This window comes from Trichosurus vulpecula, chromosome 9 (assembly GCF_011100635.1).
Source record: "Trichosurus vulpecula isolate mTriVul1 chromosome 9, mTriVul1.pri, whole genome shotgun sequence".
NCBI classification, from domain to species: Eukaryota; Metazoa; Chordata; class Mammalia; order Diprotodontia; family Phalangeridae; genus Trichosurus; species Trichosurus vulpecula.
This window is the reverse complement of record NC_050581.1, coordinates 97,030,234-97,055,686: the sequence shown is the minus strand read 5'-3', so window position 1 is coordinate 97,055,686 and position 25,453 is coordinate 97,030,234. Positions and strand designations below refer to the sequence as shown.

The window sequence follows — 25,453 nt, the reverse complement described above, 5'->3', positions numbered from 1 at the left end:
TCTTACTGGAATCGATGCACACACACAAACGCAGACGTAACACATACACACTCAGTTGTGTATAGAAATGTTAACTTACCCAAGGAGGGGACTAAGAAGAAGGGGAAAAGGAAAGGAAGGAGGGATGATAAAAGGGGAGACAGTGGTTAGCAAGGAGGGTCAGGATAAAAAGAAAAGGAGATGAAGGGGAATGCACAGTAATCATAACTGAATGTGAATGGGTTGGATGCAGACAAGAGACATAACTGAAACAAGGATGCCATTAGAGGGCTGGAGCGGAACCTAATATGCTCCAGCTGAAGTTAAAAAAAAAAAGTAGCAATCACAATCTCAGACAAAGCAAAAGCAAAAATAAACCAAATTGGGAAACTTTTGTGCTAAAGGTGAAGTACACAATGAAGTATCAAAAAATTTTACAGTAAGTTTCTCCAAAGTCCTCATTTCTCATATACTGAGCACAGAACTGTGTCAAATGCATAAAAATAAAAGCCATTCTCCTATTAAATTGTCTCAAAGAGTAAAATCATGCAGTTTTCTGAAGAGGAAAGCAAATCTATCTATAGTCATGAAAGATGTTCTAAATCATCACTGATTAAAGAAAGGCAAATGAAAATAACCCTGAGGTTGTCAGTAGGTACACTAATGAAATGCTGGTAGAGTAGTGAACTGGTCCAACTGTTCTAGAGAACAATTTGCAACTAAGTCCAAAGGGTTATAATACTGCATACCCTTTGACTCAGTAATACCACTACTAAACTAAGTCTGTACCCTCAAGAGATCAGAGGAAAAAGAAAAGGACCTACATGTATAAAAACACAGTAGATCTTTTGTGATGGCAAAGAATTGGAAATTGAGGGGATGCTCACCACCTGGGGAATACATATAATTTTGATGGAGTGCTTTTTTGCTGTGGAAAATGATGATGTGACTAGTTGCAGAAAAAACACTGCAAGACCTATATGAGCTGATGGGAAGTGAGGAGGACTGGGATATCACTGTGCACAGTTAACAGCAATGTGCAAATGATGATCCATTCTGAAAGGCTTGGCTATTCCGATCAAGACAATGATCCAAGACAATTCCAAAGGACTCAAGTTTAGGAAAAAAAGAGCTATCCACCTCCAGAGAGAGAACTGATGAACTTTTGAGTGCAAAATGAAGTATAATTTTTCTCGCCTTACTTTCCTTGCTTTTTTTTTTTTTTCCCAATTTTGCTATTATGAAATATGTTGTGAATGATTTCACATGTATAGCTACTTGCCTTCTCAGTGGATGGGGGAGGAGATGGGAAGGAGAGAATTTGGAACTCAATGTAAAAAGAAGAAAATGTTAAATATAATTTTTTTTCAAAACAAATTATACTTAAACAAAGACCATCAAAATTCTCAATCTCCAGAAGCACTTCCAACGGGAGCCAGTGAACATGACTTCTAATGCCAGATATGTCTGCAACTTGCTATATACTACGATATATAATTCTCAAACTCTGGACCTCAGCTTCATTTGCTGAAAAATTCTGCGGCTATCCTAACGATCTAAGGTTTCTTTTAATTCTACAGCTGTAAGGTTCCATTTTACGTTGTTCTCCTAGGATTAAAATGGAAATTTTGTTTCCCTTTTTAAATCTTTCAGTGTTTCACAATCTCATCCATTCTAATTCTAATAGTTTTCCCACTGCTGTGCTGACTACTCAGAATTTGTGCTACGTTATTAATCAGAAAAGTAAATTTAAAGTACCCAAAGCAGAACATGTTAAATACTCATTTCTTTTCCATGTACAAAGGGCATTCCATTTTCCCATGTAGAGTCAGAATGCTGTTGTCCCCAGTAAAACCATTAATCTTAAGTTTTGAGAATCAAACAGCAGGATCACTTACCTGGCTGTGTACATTTTACAAACAAAACATTTCCTGGTCCATAACCAGTGCTTCTTGGTGAGTAGGGGATAGAGTGTCTTATCCAAGCAGTCATCGTGATGTACCAGCCTTGTGGCATAAGGAAGAATACGTTAGAGACACAAAGTGTTACATGACCTACCTTCACATTCTCATTTACTGCTATTCACATTACTCATCTATTAACTGGCAGCAATATGTGAGAGTTTCCCTATAAGTATAAAATGTTAAGAATAGGGGCAGCTAGGTGGTGCAGTGAGTAGAGCACCGGCCCGGAATCAGGAGGGCCTGAGTTCAAATCCAGCCTTAGACACTTGACACACTCACTAGCTGTGTGACCTTGGGCAAGTCACTTAACTCCAATTGCCCGCCTTGCCCCCTCAAATAAAAAAAAATTTAAAAAATGTTAAGAATATAAATGTTATGATGGTAGGTAGGATCCTCAACGATGGCCGAAATACAGTTTCTATAAAACCTGAGTGCAGACTATGGTTATGTTTTTACAAAGAGTTAAATAAATACTAAACTGCCGTGGACAAAAATCAGTAATGGTATAAAAATGAGGGAAAAAATCTTTAAAGTACAAAAACAATTTTTAAAGCAAACATACATAATTTTGTTGCGTGTTTGTTCTTTTTTACACACACCATCCTTCTAATCATCCAGGTTCACAGCTTCGCAAACCTCTAACCATTGCTCCTTCACCCTGCATTTCTACTCATTATGTTGTTTCTACCTTCACAAAATTTCTTAAATACTTCTCCTTTGACTCCTGCTGCTACTACCCTAGTTTACACCCTCATAACCTCTCTCCAGGACTCCTGCAATAACATCCTAATTGATCTCCCTGCCTCAAGTCTCTCCTAACCCCATCCCTCCCCCACACACCTGCCAAGTATAACTGTATGACCCCTGTAAGAAGCTCCAGTTGCTCTAGAATCAAATAAAAACTCTGAAATGGAAAGTTCTTCACTACCTGGCTCCAATCAACTTTCTGGGCTCCTCTGTGGTCTACCCAAGCTCACCTTCTTGCTGTACACATACATTTCATTTAGCATTCCTGCTCCCATCCATAGACCCTGTGCCCAGAATACATTACTTTTCCCCCTTAATCTCCTGAACTAGGTTTTGCCTGCTGCCACCTTGCCTTTATATCTTCACAGAAACCTCAAATTCAGCATGTCCCTAGAACTCATTGTCTCCCCCACTGTACCTGCCCTGCCTCCAAACTTACGTATTCCTTTGAGGGAGTTGCCACCCTCCCAGCCATGAGCTTGAGCGAGTCATCCACAATACTTTGCTCTCTCACACCCTCAAACCTAGCTGCCATGTTTTGTTAATTCTACGGCCACAATACCTCTCCTGTAAGGACCTAGTGTAGTCTTCATTACCTCTTGTTTGTAATACTATAGTAGTCTAATTAGTCTTCACTCTAGCACTGGCTGGTGCTAACTAGTCTCCCTGCTTATAGTTACTCATGTCTGATGTATCTTCTATCTAAAATAAGCCAGAAGTTAGCCCAAATCACTCTTCTACTCAAAAATCTTCAGTGGCTCCCTATTGCTGCAGGGATCAAATCCAAATTCTTTCCAGCTTTTAAAGCTTTCAATGACCTGACTCCAACCTACCTCTCTAGCCTTATTTCACTTACCACCCCATAAGCCCTCTATGTTCTAGCCTATTTCCCAATCACTAGATCTGTTACTCTTGCCTTTGCAAAGGCTGTCCCCCGTGCCTTGAACATTTTCTCTACTCATTTTTAATTTTTAGAATCTCTACCTTCCTTCAAGAATCAGCTCAGGTGCCACCTCATATGTAAAACCTTTCCTGAGCCCCATGATTGTTATCAGTCCAGTCCCCAAAGACCTCATCACCAGTCATCTTTACTCCACCTGACATCACCAGGTTTCATAACTACAAGAAATCTTGAGTTTTAGGAAGCCAGAGGCAGTAGAGGGCCCTGTACTACAAGGCAACTCTTGTCAGTATAATACACTTAGCCTCAGGTACATACCACAGGGATTGGACAGCTTGTACTTTCAACATGGTTAAAAAATTACTTATCCTCAAAACTCCCTTCTCCCTTGGCTTCTGATACTGCCACCTCTTACTTCTCCTACTTGTCTTAGTCTCCTTTATTCAATCATTAACCATCTTTCACATCTTAAGCACAGTTGTCTCCCAAAGGCTCTGTCCTTTTCTCTCAAGCTCATCAACTCCCATGAGTTCATTTATTTTATTTCTACAGATGATTCATCGTCCTCAAATCACCTTGTGCACTTGCACTCACTGATAAATATAAGCTCCCTGAAAGAAAGAGCAGTTATGTTTTTGCCTTTGTCTCCCCAATGTTTATCACTGGTTTTGCATTTGGCAGGTGTTTAATATGTTTGCTGAATTGTTAAAAGTGAATCTCATCCAAACTCCTGCATCTCCTCTAATAGCCTTGACATATCATCCAGTCTCTGCTTAACTGCTTCTAATGAAAGGGGCTCATTACTTTAGTCAAGAAGGTTATTAAATTTTCTTTAAAAGCCAATATATCATATCTGTTAACAACATCTTCAGCATATCAAGTCAATATATGTCTCTGTCAAACTTCTACCCATTGGTACCATTTCTGCCATCTGGAACTACAATGATGTATATCCAATCCCTTTTCCATATAAGAGTCCTTTGCATATTTCTTGTGTTCAAAATGATAACTTTGCAAAATCCTTAAATATCAAATAAAGATACAATTAAATTCAGTATGTCTTATTTATAAATACAGGAAACTAAATAATACATTTTAGAAAGATTTGCAATAATAATTGAAACGCCAGGAGTAAACAAAAACAGGTTGTCACCCAAGTGTTTTAATTAATTGGGATGTTAACATTTTTAAATTAAAAGTAGCACCCAACTTCTAAAGAGGCTGAGTTTTAAAAGTCAATCTTAAATTTGTCTGGTTGTAACCCATACTGCATTTTCCATAGCAACAATTATACAGGTTGGTTAGTAATAACCAAATTCCCAAGCCAACCATGACATCAGCCTATTTCACTCACAATGAAGCTACATTACAGAACCAACAGCATCTTAACCATTTACAAATCTGCTTCCACTGAAAACTGAGTGTGAAATTTTAAGTGGAGATGCCAAAGACATATCTACCTCCCTTCCTCTGCTCAGAGCTGCAGTGACTTAGCTGTCCCTTGACAACTTCTGTGGTGACTTCCTCTGACACAACATAATCATCTAGATCAAGTGGAAGGAAGGAGCACAGGCTGGTGGAGGAAAGATGGCAACCTTAAAGGCTAGGCCACTGGCTCTGATGAGCTCAGGCAGGGATAGAGCTAAAGTCCCCAGCTTCCCTAACTCCTGGCGAAGGAGAATTTAAGGGCTTTGAGGGCAAAAGGTTGCAGCTTTCATGGGAATCTCAAACAGTGCTAAACTGGAAAAAGGCAGCAACTGTGGAGGTAGGCAGCTAGGGTCTTGTATATGTAGGTGTTGTAATGCCAAGTGCTAGTAAAAGGAGTTCCTCCACTTGTGCCACAGGTAGCAGCTAAGTGAAACATATAACTAATTCCTAAGACTCATCTTAGTAAACATAATCCTTCCAATTAAATTTTTTTTTACCAGAATTGCTAAAAATATTGTTTTTCTCTCTTTCACCATTTGGTAATGGTATTAACCAATAATCTAAATATGAAAGGGGGAAAAAAAGGTAAAACAAGAAGGTGCCTGGATGACCAATAAAATGCCTAATCAACCCTAAACACAGCAGCTTGTATTAAATATGAGTTAAGGATTTAGCTTTACTACCAAATGAAACAGAAGACAGAAAGTGAAGAAATCCTAAGTGGTCATGAAACTTTGGTCACTGAGCTGAAATAAACGAGGTTGTTTTTTTTTTTTTTTTTGCTATAAGTAGCCTATGATGATATTGAAAGGTTTTTTTCCCTTATTCTGATGTATGTTCAAAAAAGAGAAAAGAAATGAAAGGAAGAAGAGGATAAGCTAAATACTTCTATGTACCTTATATCTGTGATGATGACAACATGCTCACAGTCTCCTTGGTGACAATACAGGTAAGGAAAACCTAATTTAATGTACAGGTCATTGAAGGTGAAATCTTCCATTTTAGCAGACTGGAACTTCCCATATCCTCGATCATGGGACTCTGACCACTCAATAATTGTTCTGAAAACAAGCAGGAGTATATATGATCGACCATGCTATCATGCTGCACTACAACCAACCCTAACTGGCTCTGATGAGTTAACTCAGTTAACTGGAGAACTGTCAATTTTAAATGGAAGTCATGGTAGCTAAGACATGATGAGGCTTCAATATCCCTGTCTTTCTTTTACTCTTTATAATCAGTATGGCTTTATGAAAATCCTTCATTAGGATGGTACGAGGAAAATTTCAAAAAGCTTATGAGAATATAGAATTCTGACGAAATTAGTTAATAGAACACCAATCCATTATTTATATAACATCCACTGGTAAGTATAGCAAGGTGATAATAATGATAGCTAGCATTTACATAGTACTTTAAGGTTTGTAAAGCACTTTGCAAACATCTCATTTTATTGTTACAAAACTGGAGCAGAGATGCTTTCATTATCCCCATTTTATACATGAGGCAACTGAGGCAGAGAAAAGTTAAGTGACTTACTCATCTAGTAAGTATCTGAGGTCAGATTTGACCGTGGGTATTTCTGACTCCAGGACCAGTGTTCTATCCAGGTGCCACCTGGCTCCTCAAGTTATAAATAAGTACTTACATCATGCTTTAGGAAACCTCTGATTCCTCCCCCAGTTGTTAATAACCTTCCTCTACTCAATCATACTTTATCATATATTATACATCTATATATCACATCCCTCTACCAAACTCTAAGTTAGAACTTACTTAAAGGCAAAGAATGAATCTTAACTACTTTTTCCAAAATACTGAGGAAAATATTCTGCACATTAGGCATTATTAACATGTTTGTAGAATTTAATTTTAAAAAATTAATTACATACAGTTTCTTGCCCAGAGTAAATGCAAAAGAATCAAAGTCAATTCATTTTACTATGCCATGATAAGAAACAGCTTGGTGATATGTTTTAATGGTATGGTAATTAAACGTTTTTAGATTTATTTGCAAGGCTGCAATATAAAAGACTATGAGTAAGTTTTAAAAAAGTTTTTGTTTTTAAAGATATTTGCAGAAGTTAATATAAGTCTGTGCCAAAATAAATATTGCCTATACCTCCCTGGTAGGGAAATTTCTATTTTGGTGTGATAAATGCTTATGACTAGTTTAATGCTCTGATTACAGAATTTCCAAAAGATTAGGAAGTTGAAATTTTTGTCCAAAATAGGTAATCAAAATAATTCTTGTCCAGAAGTCTTAGTTTGAAGGTTATTTATACTGCCTCCATCTTTAGAACTGGAAAAAAAATAGATTTTATGAAAAAGAATTACCTGCTCAAATCTCTGCATTCGGGGTATCTTCTATCATTGTAAAATGTTCCTTCAAAATAAAAGAAAGCTGATTTGTAAAGATCCTATAAGAAAGGACATAAGGGAATTGAGGGGGAAAAATGTGCCATTAATAATTACACAAAAAGCATGTACTACTGTTTACATTAAAATGTGCTATAGTGTTAGCCACCGGTACGGTTTTAAAATTATATACAACTAATTTTATGGGAACTCAGTACATGTGCAAATTTCTACCAGTTTCAGTTTATCATGCTGTCATTTAAGTTGTTATATTCTGATTTTAATTTATGTTTATATTTGTCTTCGAAGAAGTTTCATAAAAGAGATTCCCTTAAAACCAGAATACTAAATCTCTTCTTCATTTTTGTATTATATGCACATCCTTCAACGGTAAGATACTTTGGTGGAAAACTTAATGCTTTTCATGCTTACAACCTTTCTTTTGCTGTTGTTTATCTTTAGCATAATTGTAAGAGTAATAGGCTGTTTTATTTGTACAATGCACTTTTTTTAAACATTTTTAAAGTGCTTTCATAGATATGATTCAACTTTAACCCTATTTTAGTGAGGAGGGAACTAGAGCTAGTCAAATGACTTGTTCCAAGTGTCCCAGTTAGTGGTACAGCTAGTATCAACACCCAGGTCTCCTGACACTGAAGTGTCCATGTTCTTTCCTAGATAACAGTAATTAGAACATAACTTTAGTTTCTATCGATACCTAATCCTGGGAGTTCACCCCAATAAGTCCCCTCATATGACTATAAAATAATTGCAACTTATACACCAACCACAATGTTATAGAGGATTAAGTAAAGAAATTCTACAAAGAACCTGGCAAGAATCTCTAAACCAAATTGGTGTGTACTTGTTGATTCAGTGCAAACAGGTCACAGGAACGAAAGAAAAATGTGAAATAAAGGTTGGAAAATAGAGTTCACTATTAAGAAATGGAGCTTTGTAGATTATTTAGAAGCCTCATATCATGAATACTTTCTTTAAAAAGAGTCTAAAGAAGATTTATAGGAACTGATGCTGAGTGAAATGAGCAGAACCATGAGAACACTGTACACAGTAACAACCTCACTGTGCTATGACTGACTTTGACATACTAAGCTCTTCTCAGCAATGCAAGGTTCTAAGACAACTCCAAAATACTCACGATGGAAAACGCTATCCACATCCAGAGAAAGAACCTTGGAGTCTGAATGCTGATGGAAGCATACTATTTGCTCTCCTTTTCTTTTGTTGTTTTGTTTCCTCTTTCTCATGGTTCCTCCCATTAGTTCTAATTCTTTTTTACATCATGACTAATGTGAAAATATACTTAATATGAATGCATAAGTAGAGCCTGTATCAGACTACATGCTGTCTTGGAGAGAGGGGAGGAGAGAAGGGAGAAAAATTTGGAACTCAAAATCTTATGGAAGTGAATCCTGAAAACTGAAAATAAATATTTTTTAAAAAGGAGTCAGAAAGCACTGAAGCACTAAACATCACCAAAAATGAAACTAAATACTAAGAAATTTTTTTTTCAGTTATCAATTGTTTATTTTTCTCCCTCCCACTTCCTTTTTCTAAAAAATACAAAAACATAATCTTTGACTATGTATAAGTATAGTCAAACAAAACAAAGTTCTATATTGGCCATGTCCAAAGCATGTGCTTTCTTTCAAATATTAGTCCATCACCTCTCTGTCAGGAAGTAGATAGCATTCTTCATTTTCTATCCTCCAAAGAAATATGAGAATTGACTCCTCAAACCAGGAAAAGAATAAAGGTTTAAACAAAGACAATGATTCTGATAATCACTATTTTTCCCCCTGAATTTTATCCTATGTGAACAACAGTCACCATAACTATGAGCTTGAAGTGAATGGTAAGCTAAGGCCAAGGCCAGGTTAAGAGTATAATTTCATTTAAAAAACACTGAGGGGAGGAGGATGGTGGCCAACTCTGAAAATATCATCATGAAACAGGGAAAAATAGATAGGAAAAGTCTTGCAAAAGTCTTGACATGAGATCCAATTTAGCCATATCATCCCAAGAGTATTTATAGATGAAACTAGAAGAAAAACACAATGTGTGAATGATCGCCAGCATTTCTGGAGTATTCTACTATAGTTATCATTCACAGTGAGACTACTGCTTTTTTGTAAATAGGATTTTATTTTATCCAATTACATGTAAAGGTAGTCTTCAACATTCATTTTTTAAATTAAGATTTTGAGTTCCAAATTTTTCTCCCTTCTTTTCTTCACTCCCCCTCCCTAAGATGGCAAGCAATCTGATATAGGTTATACCTGTGCAATCATGGAAACATTTCCACCTTAGTTATGTTGTGAAAGAAGAAACAGAACAAAAGAGAAAAGGCACCCCAAAAAAGTGAAAATAATAGGCTTCCATCTGCATTCAGACTCCATAGTTCTTTCTCTGGATGTGGATGGCATTTTCCATGAGTCTTTGTCTTGGATCATAGGTTCCCAAAGTGGGTGATACTGCCCCCGAGGGGTGCTGGAACAATCTAGGAGGGCCAGTAATAGTCTTGGGTGCAATTGGGGGCATTGAATAAAAATAAGGGGGCAGTGGAAGCATGAGGAAAGAAGAGTTAAGATACGAAAATTTTGAAAAACCATTCATATAGGTTTCATCTGTTGTATAACAGAGTTAAAGTCATGGTGACTACATTATTTTCCAAATAAACACACAAAGTGTAAATTATAACTGATCAGTGGTCAAGTCCAACCACAGGTCTTAACAAGCAAGTGTTGGTAGGTGAATATGTCATATATTTTCGGGAAGTCTGGCATGCATTGGCAGGAATATGTACCTGTAATGACTTGTTTACAATCTGATAATATAATCACATGATACAATATTGTGCCATCACAATTTCAGGAAAAAAATCCACAAATTTACAATAAATTATTAAATTTAGGATGAGTCATTTAAAAAACTATTTTACATATTGTTTGAAATGACACAAATTTTTAAAAAAGTTAAAGTTAAAGAAAGTAGATTTCCAGGGGGGCACTGAGTGATTTTTTTTTTAAAAGGTGGTGGTAGGCCAAATAAGTTTGGGAACCTCTGTCTTACATCAAGAAAAGCAGAAAAGAGCTAAGTCAATCACAACTGATCATCAAAGACTGTAATTGATCTTGTGTACAATGTTCTCCTGGTTCTGATCTCTTCATTCAGCATCAATTCATGTAAGTCTTTCCAGGTTGTTCTGAAATCCACCTGCTCATCATTTCTTATAGCTTAACAGTATTCTATTACATTCATATACCACAACTTGTTCAGCCATTCCCCAACTGATGGGCATTCCCTCAATTTCCAATTCTTTGCCACACAAAAAGAGCAATGCTAGAAGATTTTTGTAAATGTAGGTCCTCTTCGATTTTTTACAAACTCCTTGGGATACAGACCCAGTAATGGTATTATATGCATAGTTTGATTGCCCTTTGGGCATAGTTCCAAATTGCTCAAGAATTGTTGGATCAGTTCACAACTCCACCAACAATGTATTGGTCTTCCAATTCTCCCACATCTTCTCTAACATTTATCATTTTCCTTTTCTGTCATATTAGCTAATCTGATAGGTGTGAGGTGGTATATCAGAGTTGTTTTAAATTTGCATTTCTCTAATTAATAGTGATTTAGAGCATTTTTATATGACTAGATAGCTTTAATGTCTTCACCTAAAAACTACCCGTTTATATCCTTTGACCATTTATAAACTGGGGAATGACTTGTATTCTTATTAATTTGATTCAGTTCTCTATATATTTGAGAAATGAGGCCTTTATCAGAGACACCTGCTGTAAAAAGTTTCTCATCTTTCTGCTTCCCTTCCAATCTTGGTTGCACTGGTTTTGTTTATGCAAAAACTCTTTAACATAATATAATCAATTTATCCATTTTGTATTTCTCTATCTCTTGTTTGCCCATAAATTTTTCCTTACCCCATAGATTTAACAAGTGAACTATTCACTGCTCTCTCAATTTGCTTATGTTATCACCCTTTGTGTCTAAATCGTGTACCGATTTTGACCTTTTCTTGGTATATGGTATATGGTGTGAAATCTTGGTCTAAGCCTAGTTTCTTCTATACTATTTTTCAGTTTTCCGAGGAGTTTTTGTAAATAGTGAGTTCCCAGAAGCTAGACTCTTTGGGTTTATCAAACAATAATCTACTATAGTCATTGACTATGTGTTGTGTTCTAATGTAGTTTTAGCTCTGGTACAACTAGGCCACCTTCCTTTGCATTTTTTCCATCAGTTCCCTTAATGTTCTTGACCTTTTGTTCTTCCAGATGAATTTTATTATTTTTCAAGTTCTATAAAATAATTTTCAGTAGTTTGATTGGCACTTGATTGATGGCACTGAATAAGTAAATTAATTTAGGTAGAATTGTCATTTTTATTATACTAGCTCAGCCTACCCATGAGAAAGTGATATTTTTCCAATTGTTTAGATCTGACTTTATTTCTGTGAAGTGTTTTGTAATTTTGTTCACATAATTCCTGGGTTTGTCTTGGCAAGTAGACTCCCAAATATTTTATATTGTTTGAAGTTATTTTAAATGGACTTTATCTGTTGCTGCTTAGCTTTGTTGGTAATATATAGAAATGCTGAAGATTTATAGGGGTTTATTTTATATCCTTCAACTTTGCTAAAGTTAATTATTTCAATAAGTTTTTTAATTGATTCTCTAAGTATACCATCATATCATCCACACAGAATGATAGCTTTGTCTCTTCACTGCCTATTCTAATTCCTTCAATTTCTTTTTCTTCTCTTATAAAGCTAAAACTTCTAGTACAATATTGAATAGGCATCCCTAAATGGGCATCCTTTTTTTACCCTATATCTTACTGGGAAGGCTTCTAGTTTATCCCCACTACAGATAATGCTTGCTAATGGTTTTAAATAAATACTACTTATCCTTTTAAGGAAAGCTCCATTTATTCTTATGGTCTCTAGTGTTTTTAATAGGAATGGGTGCTGTATTTTGTTAAAAGCTTTTTCTGCATCTATTGAGATAATCATATAATTTATGTTGGTTTTGTTATTGATATGGTCAATCATGCTAATAGTTTTCCTAATATTGAACCAGCTCTGCATTCCTGGTATAAATCCCACCTGTTCATAGTGTATTATCCTGGTGATAAATTGCTATAATCTCTTTGCTAATATTTTACTTAACATTTTTTCATCAATATTCATTAAGGAAATTAGTCTTTCTTTTGGCTCTTCCCTGGTTTAGGTATCAGCACTATACTTGTGTCATAAAAGTAATCTGGTAAGACTTCAATTATTTTTCCAGTTTATATAGTATTGAAATTGTTCTTAAATGTTTGGTAGAATTCACTTGTAAATCCCTCTGGCCCTGAAGATTTTTTCTTAGGGAGTTAACTGGTTGCTTGTTCAATTTCCTTTTCTAAAATGGGGTTAAGTATTTTAGTTCCTCTTCTGTCAATCTGAGCTATTTATATTTTTGTAAATATTCATCCATTTCACTTAGACTGTCAGATTTATTGGTATACAGTTGGTCAAAACAGATCCTAATTATGGCTTTAATTTCTTCTTCATTGGTGGTGAATTCACCCTTTGCATTTTTGGTACTGGTAATTTGGTTTTCTTTTTTTATTTTTAAATCAAATTAACTAAAGGTTTGTCTATTTTATTTTATTTTTCACAAAACCAACTCTATTTTTATTAGTTCAATAGTTTTCATACTTTCAATTTTATTAATCTGAGTTTCGGAATTTCTAATTCTATGTTTAATTGGGGATTTTTAATTTATTCTTTTTCTAACATTTGTTAACTGCATGCCCAATTCATTGATCTGCTCTTTCTCTATTTTATTCATGTAAGCATTTAGAGATATAAAATTTCCTCTAAGTACTGCTTTGGCTGCATCCCATAAATTTTGGTATGTTGTCTCATTATTGTTATTCTCTTTGATAAAATTATTGATTGTTTCTACAATTTGTTGTTTGACCCACTCATTCTTTAGAATTACATTATTTAGTTTCCAATTAACTTTTAATCTTTCTATGGCCCTTTATTTTGTATTGCATCATAATCTGAAAAGGATGTGTTTAATATTTCTGTATTTCTGCATTTGTGTGGTTTTTATGCCTTAATACATGCCCCAATTCCATAGCAGTTTTGATAAACTCAATTTTTGTGTAGGAGCCATGTACCACTAAGAAAAAGGTATATTACTTTCTATCCCCATTCAATTTTCTCCAGAGGTCTATCATATCTTAACTTTTCTAAAATTCTATTATCTTCCTTATTTCTTGTTTATTTTGTGGCTATATTTATCTAGTTCTGAGAGGGGGAAGTCAAGGTCACCCTCCCCTCCTACTAGTATAGGTTTGCTGCCTATTTCTTCCTGTAACTCACTTAACTTTTTCTTTAAGAGTCTGGATGCTATACCACTTGGTGCATGTATGTTTAGTATTGATGTTACTTCATTGTCTATGGCACATTTTAGCAAGATGTAGTTTCCTTCCTTGTCTCTTTTAATTAGATTTTTGCTTTTGCTTTGTCTGAGATCAAGATTGCTACCCCTGCTTTTTTTTATTTCAGTTGAAGAATAATATATTCTGCTCTAGCCTTTTACCTTTACCCTTTATGTTTCTCTCTGCTTCAAATGTGTTTCTTGTAAACAACATACTGTAGGATTCTTGTTTTTAGTCTATTCTGCTGCTTCTTCCAGTTTATGGGAGCGTTCATTCCATTCATTCACGGTTATGATTATTAACTGTGTATTTCCCTCCTATTTTTCCCGTTTATACTTTTCTCTCTCTCCTTTTACCCTGTCACTTCTCACCAGTGTTTTGCTTTTGATGACCACCTCTCTCAATCTTCCCTCCCTTCAATCAGCCCCCTTTTTTCTTTTTCCCTTCCTTCCCCTCCTACCTCCCTATAGATTAAGATATACTTTTTTACTCGAGTGTGTTATTTCCTCTTTGAGCTAAATCCAATAAGAGTAAGATTTAAACACTGCTCACCACCTCCCTTCTTTCCCTCTACTGTAATAGGTCTTTCATGCCTCTTCATGTAATTCTTTTGGAGGCTTGATTTAACAATGTTTCCAAGGATAGCTGGGGAGAGCTCAGGCAACTTCCTGGATTCTCTCTGCCATCTTGGCTCCACCCACAATTAGGACATTCCAATCTAAGTACCTTATATGCTCACAGCAAATAAGCTGTGGATATGACATATGGAAGAACATCTTGGATGAGTCCAAGCACATATAGAGAAAATCTGTGTAGGAAGTCACAAAATTATCAATGTACTGAGATCAGTTTTCAAAGAAAGGAAGATAGAAAATAAATGGAAAACAAAGCAGATGTTGTTAACCATGCTCAAAGGTAAGCCTGAGGGGATCAGCAACTACTAATGATGCCTTTTTATCTCTATAAAATCTTTATGAGAATGAGCCATATATTTAAAGGGATCATTGATTTAAATCTGACAAGAGCACAAGCAATTTTGATAAACTATTTTCTACAACAAATTCAATCTTTCTGGTCACACAAACAACTGAAAAAGAGACAGAACGTAAGATATTGTTGTTTAACTACAGAAAAGTATATGATTCAGAAAAAAAAATCTAAGCATTCTCTTCCAACAAGGTGTCTCATACACATATTAAGATTATATAAGATTCCCTGATAGAGGAAACCTCAGAAATAACTCTGTTTGATGATTCTCTAATTTTTTACCTCTTAGTGCCCCAGGCAATCTTCTAGAGATTGTAAATGGGAAAAATAGATTAAGGGAATTTCTTCATGGGGAGTTCCCAAACATTATATGCATGTATGCGTGTGTGTGTGTTGTGTGTGTGTGTGTGTGTGTGTAGGAATAAAACAGGGAGAAATGTTCACCAAAAGTTTTAGCTAAATAGAGGCCCAAATTATGAGTGCAAAAGGAGGAATCTCAAAAAAAAGTGACAAGGTTCCCCCAGATGTTCCTTTCTGTACATTATGCTGATTGCAACATAACCCAGAATACCCGAAGGCCTTCCTCATTGAGATGGAAAGCCTCTTATACAAAGAGACTAACCAACAAGAGAATGCCTGTTGTTCAGACTATGACATAAGAGTTGGATTTATTTTATTCTGAATTCATCACCAAATAAGATCATTTCCACATACATAGTAAAACAGAAAAGAGATTGATTGTATATGAAACTAAGAATCTCTACTATAAACAACTTACTTTTCTTCTTAGTAATATAATAAATTCAGTATGTACATGTTACTTTCAAAGCTGTCCTGATCATCTATGATTCCTTTTGGCCTGCCTTTAGTTTTCATTTGTGCTTTTAAAGATAATCCTTCAATGATCTCCTCCCCCCTTTTCCTTTCTCTTTCCCTACTCTACCTCTTATTCCCAACTCTTCTTCCCCAGAGAAAGAAAAGCCCTTATAACAAATATGCATAATCAAACAAAACAAATCTATGCATTTACAACATCTAAAAATGTATATCTCATTCTGTATCTTGAGCTTCACCTCTGTCATGCTACATTAGGATACTGAATTCATGGTTGGTTATTGTACTGATCAGAGTTCTTAAGTCCTTTAAAGCTATTTGTGTTACAATGTTGCTGTTATTGTGTAATTTGTTCTCCTGGATCTGCTCATTTAACTGCATCAGTTCATATAAGTCTTGCCAGATTTCTCTGAAAATATCAACTATTTATTTTTAAACATTCCTTTTTTAAAAACTGTTGAGTTCTTGATGGAGTCTGAATATAGAGCGAAGCATACATTTTTTTACTTTATTTTTTTGTCTTGTTTTCTTTTATTACATGACTAATAAGGAAAAACATTTTACATGACTACACATGTATAACCTATATCCAATTGCTTGAGTGAGGTTATTTGGAATTCAATATTTAAAAAATGAATGTTAAAAATTGTTTTTACCTGTAATTGGGGAAAAATAAAATACTAAATCGAAAAAAAAAACCACCTTCATAAGAATAGTTTCCTGTGCAGCTGAATGAAATTATACTGTTATTATCTCATTCCATAGTTAATACATTTATAAAATAGATTTTTTTAAAGCTATTTTAAGTAGATCTCCATTCAAGTACTACTCTGAAAAAAAACTGTAAGTTCTGAATTCTCTTCCTCCTTCCCACCTCTCCCCTACCCACTGACAAGGAAAGAAATGTGACATCAATTATACATGTGAAATCATGAAAAATGTATTTATCTATAAGCCATGTTACAAGAAAAAAAAGCTATAAAAATAAAGGTAAAAAATCACGCTTCAATCTGGTCTCAGATTCCATCAGTTCTCTCTCTGGAGGTGGGATAGCATTTTTCATCAGAAATCCTTCAAAATTGTCTTGGATCACTATATTGATCAGAATAGCTAAGTCATTCACAGTTGATCATCATACAATATTGCTATTCACTTTCCATCAGTTCCTATAAACTTTCCAGGTTTTTCTGAAATCATCCTGCTTCTCATTTCTTATAGAACAACAGTATTCTGTTGCAATTGTATACAGCCATTCCCCAACTGATGGACATCCCCTCAATTTCCGATTCTTTAATATCACAAAAAGAACTGCTATTAATATTTTTGTACAAACAAGTCCTTTCCCTTTTTGAGGGATCTCCTTGTAATACAGACCTAGTCTTATTGTTGGATCAAAGTGTATTCTGTTTTACAGCCCTTTGGGCGTAATTCTAAATTACTCTCTAGAATGGCTGGATCAGTTCACAATTCCAACAAAAAGTGTCCCAGTTTTCCTACACCCTCTCCAACACTTGTCATTTTCCTTTTCTGTCATATTAGTCAATGATAGGTATGAGGTGATACTTCAAGTTGTTTTAATTTGCATTTCTCTACTCAATGGTGATTTAGAACTTTTTTCATATAACTATAGAAAACTTTGATTTCGTTGTCTGAAAACTTCCTGTTCCTATCCTTTGACCATTTCAGTTCTCTGTATATTTGAGAAATGAGGCCTTTATCAAGGACATTTATAAATTTTCCCCCCAGTTTCCTGTTTTCCTTCTAATCTTGGCTACATTGGTTTTGATTGTGCAAAAACTTTTTAATTTTGTATCATCAAAATTATCTATTTTACATCTCATAATGCTCTCTCGTTTAGTCATAAATTCTTCCCTTATCCATAGATCTGATAGGCAAACTATTCCATGTTTCCCTAATCTACTTATATTACCTTTTATGTCTAAATCTTGTACCTATTTTGACCTCATCTTGTTATATGGTGTAGGATGTTTGTCTATAAGCTAGCTTCTGCCAAACTGCCTTCCATTTTTTTTCTTTTATATATTTTTGTTTTGTTTTATTATTATTTAACATTATTTTTCAACCTAGACTTCCATAACAATTTACAAATTTTCTCCCCATTTCTACCCTCCCCCCCACCCCAAGATGGCATATATTCTAACCGGCCCGTCCCCAGTCTGCCCTCCCTTCTGTCACCCCACTCCCCCCCCTTTTTCCCCTTACTTTCTTGTAGGGCATGGTAGATTTCTACACCCCATTGCTTGTATATCTTATACTCCAGTTGGATGCAGAAACAACTTTTCTTTTTTTGAGCATTTGTTTTTATAACTTTGAATTCCAAATTCTCTCTCTTCTTCCCTCCCCACCCACCCTCCTTGAGAAGGCAAGCAATTAATTCAACATAGGCCATGCATATATCATTATGCAAAACACTTCCACAATAATCATGTTGTGAAAGACTAACTATATTTCCCTCCAAACCTACACTGTCCCCCTTTATTCGATTTTCTCCCTTGACCCTGTCCCTTTTTAAGTGTTTGCTTTTGATTACCTCCTCCCCTGATCTGCCCTCCCTTCTATCATCCCCCCTCTCTTATTCCCTTCCCCCCTACTTTCCTGTAGGTTAAGATACCCAATTGAGTGTGTATGTTATTCCCTCCTTAAGTCAAATCCAGTAAGACCAAAATTCACTCATTCCCTTTCACCTGCCCCCTCTTCCCTTCCAATAGAACTGCTTTTTCTCACTTTTATCTGAGATAATTTACCCCATTCTACCTTTCCCTTTCTCCTCCCAATATATTCCTCTCTCACCTCTTAATTGTATTTATTTTTAGATAGCATCTCTTCATATTCAACTCACATTGTGTCCTTTGTCTGTCTGTCTCTCTCTCTCTCTCTATATATATATATGTATATTCCCTTCAACTACTCTACTATTGAGAAAAGTTTCATGAGTTACAAATATCATCTTTCCATGTAGGAATGTAAATTAAACAGTTAAACTTTACTAAGTTCCTTATGACTTCTCTTTTCCTGTTTACCTTTTCATGCTTCTCTTGATTCTTGTATTTGAAAAGTCAAATTTTCTATTCAACTCTGGTCTTTTCACTGAGAAAGCTTGAAAGTCCTCTAGTTTACTGAAAATCCATATTTTGCCCTGAAGTATTACACTCAGTTTTGCTGGGGTAGGTGATTCTTGGTTTTAATCCTAGCTCCTTTGACCTCTGGAACATAATCCAAGCCCTTCAATCCCTTAATGTAAGCTGCTAGATCTTGTGTTATTCTGATTGTGTTTACACAATACTCAACACACAAAACACAATGTTTCTTTCTGGCTGCTTGCAGTATTTTCTCCTTGACCTGGGAACTCTGGAATTTGGTGACAATATTCCTAGAAGTTTTCTTTTTTGGATTTTTTCAAGAGATGATTGGTGGATTCTTTCAATTTCTATTTTACCCTCTGGTTCTAGAATATCAGGGCAGTTTTCCTTGATAATTTGGTGAAAGATGATGTCTAGGCTCTTTTTTTGATCATGGCTTTCAGGTAGTCCAATAATTTTTAAATGATCTCTCCTGGATCTATTCTCTACATCAGTGGTTTTTCCAATGACATATTTCACATTGTCTTCCATTTTTTCATTCCTTTGGCTCTGTTTTATAATATCTTGATTTCTCGTAAAGTCACTAGCTTCCACTTACTCCAATCTAATTTTTAAGGTAGTATTTTCTTCAGTGGTCTTTTGGACCTCCTTTCCCATTTGCCTAATTCTGCCTTTTAAGGCATTCTTCTCTTCATTGGCTTTTTAGAGCTCTTTTGCCACTTGGGTTAGTCTTTTTTAAGGTGTTATTTTCTTCAGTATTTTTTTTTGGGTCTCCTTTAGCAAGTCATTGACTTGTTTTTCCTGATTTTCTTGTACCACTCTCATGTCTCTTCCCAATTTTTCCTCTACTTCTCTTACTTGCTTTACCAAATCCTTTTTGAGCTCTTCCATAGCCTGAGACTAATTCACATTCTTCTTGGAGGCTTCTGATGTGGACTCTTTGACTTTGTTGAGTTCTTCTGGCTATATGTTTTGATCTTCTTTGTTACCAAAAAAGATTCTATAGTCTGAGTCCTTTTATGCTGTTTGTTCATGTTCCCAGCCAACTACTTGACCCTTGAGCTTTTTGTCAGGGTATGACTGCCTTCAGAGTAGAGAGTGCTTTGTTCCAAGCTTCAGGGGTCTTACACTTCTGTTTTCAGAACTACTTCTACACAGCAAGCTCTGCTACAGCAGTGTTCCTCCTCCCCCAAGAACCACCAATGAGACCCGCAACCCAAATCCAAGCAGGGCAAAGCAAGAGAACCCTGCCTGTGCACCAGCAAAGTGCTCCCTGCACTCCTGCTCTGATCTGCTGCTTGACTTCTCCCACCGGGTGGGTGTGGGGCTGGAAGCAGCCACAGCTGGAGCTCTGCAAGCAGCCATAGAAGCCTCCTGCTATTGCTGCCATACCACCTTGGCCGCCCCTGGACTTGGGCCAGACCATGCACTTCTCATCCAAATCCAGCAGTTTTTCCACTTACCTGCTAAGTTATCTTTGGCATTTGTGGGTTGAGAAGTCTGGTAACTGCCACAACTCAGTAAGGCCTGCTCCGCCCGACTCCTGGTCTGGTCTGTCCTTGTGCAGTCCACCTGGGCTGCCCTCCACTCACAGTGCAGTGTGATAGACCCTTCCCAGCAACCATACAGGCAGTCCTGGGCTGCAGACCTGCTTCCCTCTGTTATTTTGTGGGTTCTGTGGCTCTAGAGTGTTTTCAGAGCCATTTTTTACAGGTGTTTCGAGGGATTTGCAGAAGAGCTTAAGTGAGTCCCTGTTTTCCAGCTGCCATTGTGGCTCCGCCCCCTCTGCCTTCCATTTTTTCCAGCAGTTTTTATCAAATAGCGAGTTCTTGTCACAAAACTTTAGATTGTAGAGTTTATCAGACACAAAATTACTATGATCATTTCCTAGCGTGTACTATGTACCTAATCTATTCTACTGATCCACCAATTCTGTTTCTTATCCAGTTACCAGATTGTTTTGTTGATTGCCACTTAGTAATATAGTTTGAAATCTGGTATTGATAAGCTGTCTTCCTTCAATTTTTTTTTCATGGATTCCCTTGATAGTCTTGGCTTTTTGTTCTTCCAGATGAATTTTATTATTTTCTTCTAGCTCTATAAAATAATTCTTTGTTAGTTTGACTGGTATGGAACTATCTGAATAAATAAATTAATTTAGGTAGAACTGTCACTGTTATTATATTGGCTTGGCCTACTCATGTGCCATAAATATCCTTCCAATTATTTAGATCTATCTTTATTTGTATAAAGTGTTTTGTAATTGTGTTCATGTAGTTCCTGGGTTTGTAGACTCTCAAGTATTTCATCCTGTCTACAATAATTTTAAATAGATTTTCTCTTTCCATCTCTTGCTGCTGGACTTTGTTAGTAATATATAGAAATGATGATGCTTTACATAGAGATCCTGTAACTTTGCTAGAGTTGTTTTCAACTACTTCTTAAGTTGATTTTCTAGGATTCTACAAGTATAACATCCTATCATTTGCAAAGAGCAATCGTTTTGTTTCTTCATTGTCAGAATATTTTAATTATTTCAATTTCTTTTTCTTGTCTTATTGCTATAGGTAGCATTTCTAGTACAATACTGAATAATAGCTTTTTCTGGGCCAAATAGTTCTAATAATTACTTTAATTTAATATTCATTGGTGGAGCATTCATCCTTTAAATTTTTGATACTGGTAATTTATTTTTCTTCTTTCTTTTTAAAAATCAAACCAATGGCTTATCTATTTTATTGTTTCCCCCCATAAAACCAGCTCCTAATTTTATTATTGTAATTTTTTTTTACTTTTATAATTTTCTAAACTTTCATTTTTATTAATCTCTCCTTTCTTCAAGATTTCCATTCTGGTGCTTAGGTGTTTTTTATTTTTTGGCAGGGCAACTGGGGTTAAGTGACTTGCCCAAGGACACACAGCTAGTAAATGTGTCAAGCGTCTGAGGTCAGATTTGAACTCAAGTCCTCCTGACTCCAGGGCCAGTGCTCTACTCACTGCCCCACATAGCTGCCCCTTTAGTTAGGTATTTTTAATTTGTTCTTTTCTTATTTTTTTAAACTGCACGCTCAATTCTTTGATCAGCTCTTTTTCTATTTTATTGATATAAGTAAGCATTTAGTTATAAATTTTCTCCTAAATACTGCTTTGAACAAATTTTGTTATGCTGTTTCATTGTTGTTATTCTCATTAATTGAATTATTTGTTTCTATGATTTGTTCTTTTACTCACTCATTTTTTAGAATTAGATTATTTAGTACCCAATTAATTTTTTTTGTTTGTTTTTGGCAGGGCAATTGGGGTTAAGTGACTTGCCCAAGGACACACAGCTAGTAAACGTGTCAAGTGTCTGAGGTCACATTTGAACTCAGGTCTTCCTGACTCCAGGGCTGGTGCTCTATTCACTGCGCCACTTAGTTGCCCCTAGTACCCAATTAATTTTTAAGCTATGTTACCATGGCTCTTTGTTGAATGCAATTTTTATATTGTTATGGTCTAGAAAGGACACCTCTACTATTTTTGCTTCTCTGCATTTGTTTGTAAGGGTTTTACGCCCTAATAAATGGTCAATTTTTTTTGTGATAGTGCCACATACAACTGAGAAAAAGATATACTCCTTTCTATTCCCATTCAATTTGTTTTGTGGTTAGATTTATCTAGTTCTGAGGGGAAAAGTTAAGGTCCCCCACTAGCACAGTTTTACTATTTCCTTCTTTAATTCACTTAACTTTTCCTTTAAGAATGTGGATGCTATGCACTTTGGTGTGAATATGTTTAGTACTGATATTATTTCATTGTCTATGGTACCTTTTAGCAAGAGGTGGTTTCCCTGCTTATGTCTTTTAATTAGGACTACTTTTGCTTCTGCTTTGTCTAAGACCATGATTGCTACCCCTGCCTTTTTTACTTCAGCTGAAGCATACTAGACTATGCTCCAGCCCCTTATTTTAACTCGCTGCATGTGTATCTTTCTGTTTCAAGTATGTTTCCTGTAAACAACATATTGTTGGATTGTGGTTTCTAATCCGTTCTACTATCCACTTCTGTTTTATGGTTAAGTTCATCCTATTCACATTCACAGTTATAATTACTGTCAATTTCCTTCCATCCTAATTTTTTTCTGTTTATACTTCTCTTTTTATCCTCTCCCTCCTCAAAAGTTCATTTTACTTCTGACCATTGCCTCCCTCTTGATTTGCCCCCTCCATCTTATCATTATCCCCCAACCCTTCTCTTATCCTCTTCCCCTCCTACTTCCCCATTAGATACAATAGATTTCTATACTCAACTAAGTGTGTATGTTATTGCCTCTTTTGCCATTTGGCCAATTCTGTTTTTTAAGGTCTTGTTTTCTTTAGTACTTTTTTGTGGGTTCTACCAAGCTGTTGACTCTTTTCATAATTTTGTTGTATCATACTCCTCCCTCCCCTAATTTTTCCCTCTACCTATCTTACTTGATTTTTAAAATCTTTTTTGAGTTCTTCCAGGAAAGATGTGCTTATGTTCACATTTTTTCTCCCTTTGAGGCTTTGCTTATAGCTATTTTGACATTAATATCTTTTTTCTGAGTTTGTGTCTTGATTTTTTCTGTCACGATAGTATATTTATATGGTTGGGTTCTTTTTTGTTGTTGTTTGCTCACTTTTCCAGCCTACTTCTTGACTTTGAACTCTATTTTAAAGTTGGGCTCTGCTCCCAAGGTGGATGGGGGCACTGTCCCAAGCTTTAGGTTTTTTGTCCTGCTGTTTTCAGAACTAGTTCTGGGAATCTTTAAGTTTCTGGTGCTTCCAAGATAGCTTCCAAGGAGAGGTATGGTCACAACTCTCCTGGCCTGTGCTCTGGCTTGTACTCAAGAAGGGACCTTGCTCCTCATGGCCCTGGAATCATGACTAGTTCCCTGATCTCCTGTAGCTGCAAGCTCTAGTGCTCCTCTCTGCATTGGAACTGTGACAATGACCCTTATTCCCCTGTACTAGTGCTTTGGTTGGCCCTGGAATTTTGACCAGGTTACCTGCTCCCTTATGAGGGACCACAAGTACTCTTCTCCACTCTGGAACTCTATCTAGTGCCTCTACTCCCCTGTAGCTGTAAGTGCTAGTGCTTCTCTGTATGTTGGTTGGCATGAAACTGAATAAATACATTGACTTAGGCAGTATTTTCATTTTTATTTATATTGGTATAGCCTACCCATGAGGAATTACCGTATCTCTAGTTATTTAGGTTAGTATAACATACACCTGAATTAGAAGTCCTCTAAATTAATCTATCAGTATATGGCTTCCTTTTAGACAGAAAATACAGATAGATATTTAGCTGGGCCATAATAGTACAGGAAAAGAGCCAACCAGATTACACATGGTAAACTACATAGCATTTTCAACAATCCCAGATGATCCACAACATAAAAATCCATCTTTTTAACATCAGTATTCCCCTAGTGATATCATCTGGCTATGAACTGGAAAACCACAGTCTCCAAAAAACCCCAAATCTCAGGTGATCTAAAGAGAAATGAAAAGATATCAGTAGGATGCAGCATATTAACCAATGATGATCTGTACATAAGTGAGAGCATAAAAGATATCACCCAGGAGATCTATAGTTGGAAAAACAGGTCAATCACATGAGAGTAAAGAATGAAAGACAGAATTCAAATGCTAAACTTTTACCAGTAATATTTTTTCAAAAGTCCAGAAGACTGCCAGCACATTGGGTATATCCTCAATGGAGGACTTAAGAAAGGACATGGATAAAAACAGCATTGGATGAGAGGGGTATGAATAGGTCATGAACTGTATTACTGCAGGGAATGAGTATTCATGCATGGATCCAGTGAAGTACTACTGCTCTCACCTCTGTTCCTGGCTCTTCTCTTCCTATCTATGACTTCTTTCTAGCTAGTAGTAATCTAAGAAAAGAATCAAATTGAGGAGTTTTAACAAATAATTTTGGATAAAATAACAAAAAAGGATAGTCTATTGATACCTAGTTCACTACTTAAATACTTCAAAAGATTTGTGATTTAATTGATGTGGGCACTCTTCTAGGTCTCAACTACTCCAAGCGAAATAGTTTCATGAGCTATTGTAGCTAAAACAGTTTTCATTTAGGGGCTACTGTCCGGTGGTACTCCCTCCCATAACTTAGCTAGACTGCTCCTTGGATTTCAAAACTACATGCATTCCAAGCCTTTCCAGCTTGGTAGGTCTTGTTTTACCCAAAGTCTATTCATGTTCTGGCACAGCCTCTGTGAACTCAAGGCCATTCCACACTGGGATGAGGAATTAGATGTAAAGGCATTAATTAAATAAATTGGCAAAATGTCCTCTTAAATCATTTCAATAAATTTAAAATGCTTTATTTGACATAGCTGCCTATTGAAATTCTAAGAAAAAACCCTGAGTTGAAGTCTTGGAAGAGATAAGTAAACTCTTAAATTTGACAGAAACTTTCCCTATTAGTTACAACTTCTGTCCACTTCTAAATACAAGAATAATGTATTGAAGACATATAAAATAGAAATAATCTTCTCACTAATGAATTTTGCCATTTTCAAAGATAAGCAACAAATTGTTCATTCTTATTACCTCTTTAATACATATTTATCATGATGTTATGCCAGACCTAGTGCTATACTGTATCTATAATGAGCAATGAGTTCCCTCTGTAACATACTA

General features: G+C 35.8%; 1 protein-coding gene across 1 annotated transcript in view; it reads right to left on the bottom strand.

Moving 5' to 3' along the window:
• SNAPC3 (small nuclear RNA activating complex polypeptide 3) overlaps nt 1–25,453 on the bottom strand; it is a 38,417-nt gene that overhangs the window by 1,160 nt on the left and 11,804 nt on the right. The window contains exons 6-8 of the mRNA XM_036738467.1: nt 7,360–7,442; nt 5,916–6,080; nt 1,878–1,985 (exon numbers count right to left, since the gene is read on the bottom strand). Of these exons, the coding sequence (XP_036594362.1) occupies nt 1,878–1,985; nt 5,916–6,080; nt 7,360–7,442 (356 nt within the window). The remainder of the gene's footprint in view (nt 1–1,877; nt 1,986–5,915; nt 6,081–7,359; nt 7,443–25,453) is intronic.